This window comes from Lepidochelys kempii, chromosome 8 (genome assembly GCF_965140265.1).
Source record: "Lepidochelys kempii isolate rLepKem1 chromosome 8, rLepKem1.hap2, whole genome shotgun sequence".
In the NCBI taxonomy this organism is placed as follows: Eukaryota; Metazoa; Chordata; order Testudines; family Cheloniidae; genus Lepidochelys; species Lepidochelys kempii.
Window position 1 is genome coordinate 1,923,907 of NC_133263.1, and position 9,188 is coordinate 1,933,094.

Below are 9,188 nucleotides of genomic sequence, written 5' to 3' on the forward strand. Positions count from 1 at the left end.
AATCCTACGAAGAGCTCCAAACAGGGTTTACAGGGCCAATGCACCACTTACAGACTCTCATTTGGGCTTAATCCAGACTGAAGAGATTCACAGGTCTAGTACTGGCTCTGCACAGGGGTGAAATCACCCAGACTGGAGTAGGGACAAGTTCTGTTCCCCAAAGGCTTGCTGTGTGTTCCGTCTACACTGAAACTCCAGAATGCCCCACTTACATTGGCAGATACCTCCTTTCCCATACTACATGAATACATCTGGGACCTCACAGCCTGGGTTCACCTGGGTTGTGTTGAGCAAGAATCCATAATTTGCAGTGGATTGAAACTCTGAGTAGACATAGCATTGAGCCTGCCTTTAATCTCCGGGGACCTGATGTTTGCCATGCTGGGTCAGCTCCTCCATAAACAGTCAAATTCTCTGGTTAGAGGTGGGTGATACTGTCTGGATAGGACATCTGCTGACTAATGTTTAGCATGCCAGAGGCTGGCATCGGTTTGCATTCTACAGTACCACACAGATTCCCATAGGTGGGAGCCATCTTGTGTTGGTGCAGAGCCTTAGGTCTGGTCTCCACTAATTAGATTGACCCAGCTACGTCGCGAAGGGGTGTGAAAATTCCACCCCCCTGAGTGATGTAATTAAGCCAACTCCTGGTGTAGACCGTGCTAGGTCAATAGAAGAATTCCTCCATCTGCCTAGCTGCCACCTCTCGGAGAGGTGGATTACATGTGCTGATGTAGAACCCCTCCCACTGGCATGGGTAGTGTCTACACTGAAGTGCTGAAGTGTTTCAAGTGTACAGAAGCCCGTAGACACTGGTCACCAGTGCAATGAATTTGCAGAGCAGTGAACGGTGAGAGGGCTGGCTGCCTTTCCTGTCTAATTCCTCATCATGCACTGGACTTTGGGGCCGACGCACTCAAAATGTCTCATCGTGCTGTAAACTAAAAACTGTCGAGAACCAAGGGATTTTGAGTGTCCTGCTCCCTTAACAACGCCCCATTAGACATATAATAACCCCTTTTATCCAAGGCTCTCAAAGCAATTTACAAGCACCAACATTAACAAGCCCCTGTGAGGCTGCTATTGTCCTTCCATCCATTTTATAGAGGAGCAAACAGAGGGTATGTGACTTTCCCGCAGTCACACACAAGCTCTATGGCAGATCTGGGAGAAGACCCCAGGAGTCGTAACCCCCACCCCATTCCCCATGCTCCAGCTGGACGCGTTTTCAGTTTCATTGTCTTTAGAGCTTTTGTTGGGGTTTCAAAAGCATTTCTCTGGCACCAGCATTTTCCAAGGGAAACATCATTAAAGACGGACCCAAACCCATGCTGGTAGCACTGAAGCACAGGATACTCACGGAGCAGAAGGTTTGTTTTGCAGCTAACTCCTGCCCAGCATACAAATGAAATGCTATTCAGGGCTTACAGTAAAAAGGCAGGCAGAAGCTCAGACCTCTGCTTTTGCCTGAGCTCTCCCAGCGCAGCTCAAGCCCCAAAGGTAGCAAATCTTGTTCTAAAGCCTCACCTGGGTTTTGCCTGGTTCTAAAATTGTCAGGACTAATTAGCTGGTAAAAACTAAACTGCTCTGCCAGCTCCCCCACTAACTGGACAGGCACAAGTGAGCCCTGCAGCTTCAAAGCCTTTGCGAGTCCAGGACCCTGGACTCGTCTGAATTAAAGGTAGCAGAGTCAGTTCTACCAGGTGCCTCGCTCAGCCAGTTTCCAAGGTACCCGTACAGCTCGGAACGCTTGCAACTCTTAATAGCAGCAAAAAATCAGAACCCTTTTCCCTCTTGCCAATCACATCAGAGTGCAATTTCTCCCTGACCACAGGGCAATCTATGGTTCTTACATGGCCTCTGTTACCACAGTCTCTGACCACCTTACAATCTTCAGCGCAGTTTTCCTCCCAACCTCTGTGAGATAGGGAGTGCAATGTTAATGGCACAGAGAGACTAAGTGACTTTGCCCAAGGTCACACAATGACAGGGAGTGTATGGCAGGGAATTGAATTCAGATCTTGCCAGTTCTGGGCCAGTGCTCTAACCACGTGGCATCCTGCCTCTTCATGCCACAGGCTGTGAGAATGCTGGGTAAATAATGGTTGGGGTTTGGCATCTCCATTTCCTCCTGCATGTCAGTCCTCTCCGGGCTCTCCCTCTACCAGGGCAGCCCTTCCAAGTCTGCTGATCCTGCTCCCAAGAGGGCAGAACCTTGCCTCTGTGCTAGGCCCTGACACCTCCACTTTCAGTGTTAGGCTCCAAGCCTGCAGTCAGATCCCCATGCCTGAGATCAGTGAGGCTGTGTGTGCACCAGTCTGCCTGTGAGGAACCAAAGGTCCACGTGGGCACAAGGGCCTGCCCAGATGGCCCCAGCTGTGGGACTGGGGCCTGCCTGCGTTTGCCAGCACCGCAGCCTGGGCAGAGGGGAAGCCAGGAGTGTAATTAAGGGTTGTGGCTCATGACATTTTTTAATCAGGGTGCAGCACAGAAAGAGGCAACCAGCATCAGTGCACAGCCAGGAGGATGACACGCAGCTCACCTGAGAAACAGAAATTAGCGGGGCTGAAGGGAGAGGCACCCTATTTTGATTGCATCAAGGCAATTGCAAGACACCTTGTGCAGATTTCCCCCAAATTTCTATTTAAATCTAAAGTCTCCAGCTGCAGATCCTAGAATGTTGCCAGCGTCACAGAAAACAGTTTAAACACAACTTCAAACTCTGGCTATCAAAATGTTGTGGTCCAACAGCAGCCCCTAGTGGCCAGACATGACCCAGCCCCTCTTTCAGTGCATTCAACGCCCTCCCGTTTCTTTGGGCCGCACACTGGAGGGTCAAAGTGGAGGTATCTGGGTTGAAATGCTGCTCAGGGGGGTGAAATTCACCCGTGGGCAGGGGACCAGCCCAAAGACTATGCACAGCCAAAGTCACCCAGTTCAATGTCTGGGCTCAGCGGTGTCCCAGTGCCGGGGCGGACGGGAGGGGTTACGAGGCAGGACAAAAAGGGGAATTTGTTTCTGCCGAGTGAAGCTGAGGGTTGCAGAGGAACCAGCCACCCGTGAGTCCCACTGACGTTTGCAGGAGCTGCAGGTGAACACTCAGGCCATTAGCTCTTGCTTCTGTGCACAATGCAAAGCCGATTCAGTACTGAGTAGGCCAGTCTTGCCTCTTCCCAGTAAAGCGCCCAGGTTAAAGTGTGTGGGCCTGATCCCAACCTTTGATACACCAAAGCAAAATCAGGGGGGTGATTCTGCATGTTTACTGCTGTCAGGGAGGTCAGAATTGGCTCTTTTGAATGCTAAGCCGGTCATTTCTTCCCCAGTGAGCGGGGGGGGGGCAGTTCCTCCAAGAGTTTTGCTGACAGCTCGTTAGATTTCCCCCGTATCCCAAACCAAAGGTCACACTCACACCTTTCAACTGGAAAAGACGAGCCGGGCAAGCGGCTGCAATGCTGTCAGGTTTATTGAATGGAGAATATCTATGAACCGATGAATGGTGCAGCAGGACGGTGCAGTGGCAGCCGTGTGCGTCTTCATCGGGAATTGTCACACGCCCACTTCTCTGCCGGCATCTGAGCAGAGGCGGTCAGTGCACGAGGCACTCAGCACATTCCTCTCTTCTTTATGCGAACATTAGTTTGCCTTTTCCTGAAAAGACAGGTTAAACGTATCAGGGCAGCTTGAAACCCCCTGGGCAGGGAAGACTCTCCCACTCCAGGGAGAAACATCAGGTGGAAAATAATAATTAAAATGTCATTTTAAAATTACACACAGTCATAGGCTGATCCCAGGTCTTCTCGGCAGGCAGTTCGGGGTGGGGGACGGGGGTTACTAGGGACATGAGTTAATTAATTCCTGTAAACCTCCGAGCTAATACTTTCTGACATCTCCTGTCAGAATAAATTACTTCATTGTTGCAAAGCAGACATCAGACACCTGCTGGCAATCAAGAACCTGCAACTCCTGCCTAGCTAAACTCAGCCCACGCTGAGATGTTCTGTGCAGGGGTTTCACATGTAAACACGCCCCACTTTGTCTCATTCACATTTGCACCTGCCCCACATGACTCTTTGCGACTATTTTAATGCCACAAGCAGGGAAAATGCAGATATGCACTTGTGAAAAAATAACAGCTTTGTGGGCCTAATTGACTCCAGATTGGTTCAGTTTTCTCTTGAAATACTCATGTTCATCACCTTGGGAAACCAAATCCATTTCCCAGGTGTGCATAGAAATTCCAAAAAACAACAACAAAAAGCCGCAAGCAGGTGTGGATTTTTATGAATATTTTGCACCCCAATAAACAGCGATCTAATGAAATGACACCAGTGCAAGTGAGATCAGGACCAGTGACTATTCCACTAACCAATTCCGCACCCCCAGCTATTCCTTACTCACATCTCAGTTCTGGCCTTCAGCACACCTGCTAGGCTGCTGCTGGATCCCCGTCTCATACACAGCTCTGCTAGCACCCCACAATCTTACCTTGCAGCCCCCCTGCTATTCTAGCCCTGGGCTCCCCTCCTCTACCATTCTCAGACCTCTGCCAATGCCCCTCGGTCCTGACTCTCAGCTCCCTATTCCTGCAAACCACCAGACAAGACGTTACAGAGACCAAGGACAGGGTTCTTATCTCTCGTGTAATGCTGATAAGGAGGCATTTTGCATGGGCTTTGAGGTCTAGATCAACAGCCCTGACACACTGTGTGAGTGAAACCACATGGTGTTTCATTTGAACTTGTACTCCTGGAGCTCCCAAACTAACAGAGGACTGGTAACATCATTTATTTCCCTCTTTTAAAACCCAGCCCATCTTTAGGGGTCCCTGCTGGCTGCACAAATTAATGGGCCCCTGAAAAAAACGCTGCAGGACCAGCGCCCTGTCACTGCAAAATGCAGGCCAGTGTCATTCTAGTTCCCATCAACTTCTCCAGCCTCCCTGAATCCAGTTCCTTCCACCAGGGACTCTCCCCACCTTTCCTCTCCAGCCCCGTGTGCCCCTGCTCCCCAGCCTGCTCACTGTGACCCTCATCCCAAGCCCCCTGAAGTCAGTGGACAGACTCATTCATCTCCACGGGATCAGGCGCTCTGTTCCTCGGACCGTCACCTCTCCTGTTCCGGCAGCTCTCTGAGGGTAGGGAGCACTTTGTTCTTGCACACCCCCTCCCCACCCCCCCCGCTCATATCTCCTCCTTCCTTCGCTCCGGACCCCTCCGCATCACTTGACCCTCTTTGAATCTCACTTGAAAACCCTCCTCCTCTCTTCACTGTGGAACCAGCTCTTGGCCCAGCCCTTAGTGACGCTGCGGATTAAGGATACTACACAACCCTCTCCCCTGCATGTATCGTATCATCTAGAAGTCACTGGAGACCTTTGGAAGTGGAGGTGGGCGTTGTCTTTAGACAATGCTGTGCTGTAGCAAACCCTGTGACAGCCAGACACAGCGACCTAGGACAGTGGGCTCAGAGTAGCTGCTCACTGAATCTCAAAGGGATGTGGTGGGGGCCCCAGGACAGCTGGGTCGTTGATCCCGGTTCCCTAGCTAAAGTCCCATCCACTGGTGCATTCTTGAATCTATGTTGTACTCCTGTCTCCTTAGAAACTCTCCTCTTTGGCCTTCAGATGTGAGGAAGTCACCATAGAGCAGACTACTGGGGATGGCCAAGGCCACCTAAGTCTTTTCCATCTCACTTTTCTATGGGACAAATTCTGCCCTCAGTTTCACCAGTGAAAATCAGGAGGAACTCCGCTGGAAGATGGGCCCAGGAGTCCCTTCTTGTGGAATTCTCTCTGAAACCAGAAGTTAGAACTGGAGCTCTAGTTGGAGATTCCCGCTACCCCTGCCAATGCAGTGCGGGTTCTCATACGTCTGGTCGGCACATTGCTGGGTTCAGTTGCCATTCAATTGATGCAATGCACCTCAGAAGAACTGTCTCCATCTTTATCGGCAATGGCACTGGCCCAGACCACAGCAGACCATGAGGACTGCAGGCAGCTGGGGTCAGCTAAGTCTTATTTTCTTTGCAGCAGATGTGCTGGAACAACTTGGCTTCCCTCCGCTCACACACCTACCTACATGCTCTGATCCGAAATGGGATTCCCACAACGCACAGATTCATTGAGAGCCAGCCCCAGAGCCCACTAAAACCAGCGGAAGTTTTGCTATTGACTTGGGCGGGCTTTGGATCAGCCTCTAATACACTGTGTGCACCACTTCCACTGGTCCAATGTTGTCTCCTTGTATTCCCCCATCAGCCTGTGTCTCTTGTCTCTTTGGGGCAGGGACTGTCTTATTGCTCTGTGTTTGTACAGTGCCTAGCGCAATGTGGTCCCAGTCCACCACCGGGACTCCTAGGTGCTATGATAATACCACAGCTAACAGTAAGCATGGGACGAGCCGGTGAAGATGGCTCCAGTGTTACTCTAGGCCAGTGGAAGACAGCATCAGCAGGGAAGAGGGGAATGGCAAAATTTATCCCCGAAAATTGCACCAAGCCAAAAGTCATGGCTTTCTGCATGAACAGGGGACTTATGGCAGAGCTCCGCTGTACAAGGCCCATGTGAAAACAGCAGCTTTTGAAATATTTGCACTCAAAAGCGTCCAGATACTCACAGGTTCTCAGCACACAACTCACACTCATTGGGGTACGTCGCATTGTCGGTGCCACATACAGGGTCGAGGATTTTGGGGCAGCCCGGAAGCATATATCTGCCACAATCTGGCTGTGTGAGTAAAGGGGAGTATTAATGTACCTTACACAAGGCATTGCTGAAAAGAACTTCATGTTGAAGGGGATGCTTTAGGCTGGTGGGGAACTGCAGAAATTAAAATCTAATGGTCCTGCAGGAGGACTAACCGAAGCTGTACCAGGTCCTCAATTTCTTCTGCACTTATCCCATTGTGACCAGTCCTGGCTTGCTAAGAGCTCCACCTGGAGAGTTCCGAAGCAACGTGGGTAGCTGCCACTGTGCGGGTTCATTTTAACTTTCATTCTGACAATTGGGATCTTAACGGTGGTGTTAGCTTGGCATTTAAGACGATTAATCAGCTCTTATCTAACACTTTTCATCAGAGATCTCACTGCACTTTGCAATGGGAGGGCAGCAACACTATTCTCATTTGTCAGGTAGGGAAACTGAGGCAGGGAGGGGGGAAAGTGACTTGCCCAAGGTCACCCAGCAGGTCAGTGACAGGGCTGGGGCTAGAACCCAGGTCTTCTGACTGTCACTCCACTGCATTATCCACTGGGCAAATTTGCCTCATTGTTTTTAGCAGTATTGGCTTTCCACGACACTGGGACAGAATGACCTCGGCAAAGAAGAATATGCAGTTAAATTGCACAGAAGGAGTCTTTACCTCTTTCCCTCCGTCAGAAGCACCACCCGGTTTGGCATTGCCTAAAACACATGGGGGGGAAAAGGAAACTCCTTAGATCAAGTAGGCTGTTGGCTTCTCCCAGCCTGCTCCTTGCACAGGTCCAACAGAAACTCTCCTGCTGCTTCCAGGCCCCCCACCCCACGCCTGTGAGGAGGACCCCATTTGAGTTTCCTCTCTGCTCCCTTTCCATGCCTCTGACTTGGGGCAGCCTCTTCCCCCCTCAGCTTCCTTCCTTCTTGATCTCACTCCTGTTCCTGCTCCGCTCACCTGCCCTTTGCCAGCCGGCAGAGCCACCTCCACCCCGCTCTGCCTTTGTGCCTTGACGAAAACCCACCGCGTCCACAGCAGGCTCCTGACAGTGACCCAGCCCCGTGACACTGACGTTCCCGGCAGTTCGCTCAAGCTCCACCTGGTGCTGCCAAGGAACAAAGGGACCTTTGATTGCCCAGACTCGGTTATGGGCCACAGCCACAGTTTACAAGCCTGATTATGGTCTCGCCTGTGCGGATAGCGCAGCTGATCTCAGCGGGGTCAGCAAGAGCTGAATCAGGCCCCATGATGACAAACGGCTGGTGACCTCGGAAGCAGGCAAGGAGGGAGTTCCCTTGCGCCTGCCGGATTCTCCGTGGAGCCACATCGATCTACACCAGCTGAGGCCTGGGCGCAGAGTTCCCTGCTGGGGTATGGTGAACTCGGGTAGCGCGGAGGGAGAAGGAAACTGTGTGAACTCCTCTGGGACCCACAGAGAGCTGTGCGAGCCCAGGGAGTTGAATTGCTCTGTGTGCGGCGCTCGATGGAGTACTGAGTCAGCTGGGGGCTGAGAATCGCCGGTTTGATAGGAAGGGCTGGACTTTCACCCCTGTGGCTGTACGGACTCCCATGGCGCAGGGACTGTAATTCAACGCGGCATTGCTCCGCTTCACTTCCAGGCATTGCTGTGTCCCAGGAATAGACTGGCTCACCTGCGGTCTGGCTGCAGGCCTCTCGCTCTAGCGCTGAACACAGAGCCTGACCCTCCAGCCATCTGCTGCCGTCTACGAGCAGGTGTCAGGCTCTGTGCTCTTCAATGCTGAACATTGAAGAGGTTCCCGGGTTTCTCGCCCTGATCCCCACCAGCCCAGTGGCTGCTTTCCCGGTCTGGACTGTCTGCATGTGGGAAAGTTTAGAGGGAGCAGGAAAAGCAGCTTCTGACTGACCCCGTCACACTCACCTGAGCAGCAGTAAAGCCCCACGCCGAGGAGCAGGAAGAGGCCAGCTGCCTTCATGGCTGTTTATTGCAGACGGAGTCAGAATCTGCCTGTCTCCAGGAGATCCTCTCTCAAGAAGCCCACGCAGGGAGCTTTCTTTCGATCCAATATACGGCTCTCCAGGCCCTGCCCACTTTGTGCTGTACCCGCCCAGGTCAGCCCATGGCTCTACGGGACTTGGCACAAGCCCAAGGTGTGGACAACAACATTCAAAACGCTAGGAGGACTCTGAGTCATGGCTGGATCAGTCTGGTGCGTCAGGGCAAAGAGCCACCCAAAGTTAATGGGGAAACATCTCAGCTCACAGGCGGTGGCCACAGGTGCGGGACAGAAACATCCTCTTGCAGGAAGGGGGATCCTGGTCCTCTGTGCAAAGCCAAAGCAAAGGGGCTTTGTGCAAGAAACTAACTCAAAGGGGTGGGGGCAGGTGGATTCCTGCCCCCTGCACCAGCGTGGAGCCTGACTGCACCCACTTGGGGCAGCAGCTTAGCTGGGGCTTGGGATCAGTGGATGGATGCACTTGCCTGCAAGGGGTGAGCTCTGTCAGCAAAGCTCAGGGACT

General features: G+C 52.1%; 1 protein-coding gene across 1 annotated transcript; it reads right to left on the bottom strand.

Moving 5' to 3' along the window:
• Window positions 1-3,445: 3,445 nt before the first annotated feature.
• Window positions 3,446-8,751, bottom strand: LOC140916467 (pancreatic secretory trypsin inhibitor-like). The gene is made up of 4 exons (XM_073358110.1): window positions 8,590-8,751; window positions 7,359-7,399; window positions 6,615-6,724; window positions 3,446-3,648 (listed from the first exon to the last, which is right to left on the bottom strand). The coding sequence occupies exons 1-4, from the start codon at window positions 8,642-8,644 to the stop codon at window positions 3,603-3,605; spliced, it is 252 nt and encodes an 83-aa protein (XP_073214211.1). The 5' UTR covers window positions 8,645-8,751; the 3' UTR covers window positions 3,446-3,602.
• Between the last annotated feature and the right edge of the window lie 437 nt (window positions 8,752-9,188).

Excerpts from the sequence above, each read along its gene's own strand:
- LOC140916467 (XM_073358110.1), bottom strand. The coding sequence starts at position 8,644 with ATGAAGGCAGCTGGCCTCTTCCTGCTCCTCGGCGTGGGGCTTTACTGC. Across the intron at positions 7,400-8,589 it reads GGGGCTTTACTGCTGCTCAG|GCAATGCCAAACCGGGTGGT; the intron begins GTGAGTGTGACG and ends CATGTGTTTTAG. Across the intron at positions 6,725-7,358 it reads CTTCTGACGGAGGGAAAGAG|CCAGATTGTGGCAGATATAT; the intron begins GTAAAGACTCCT and ends TTACTCACACAG.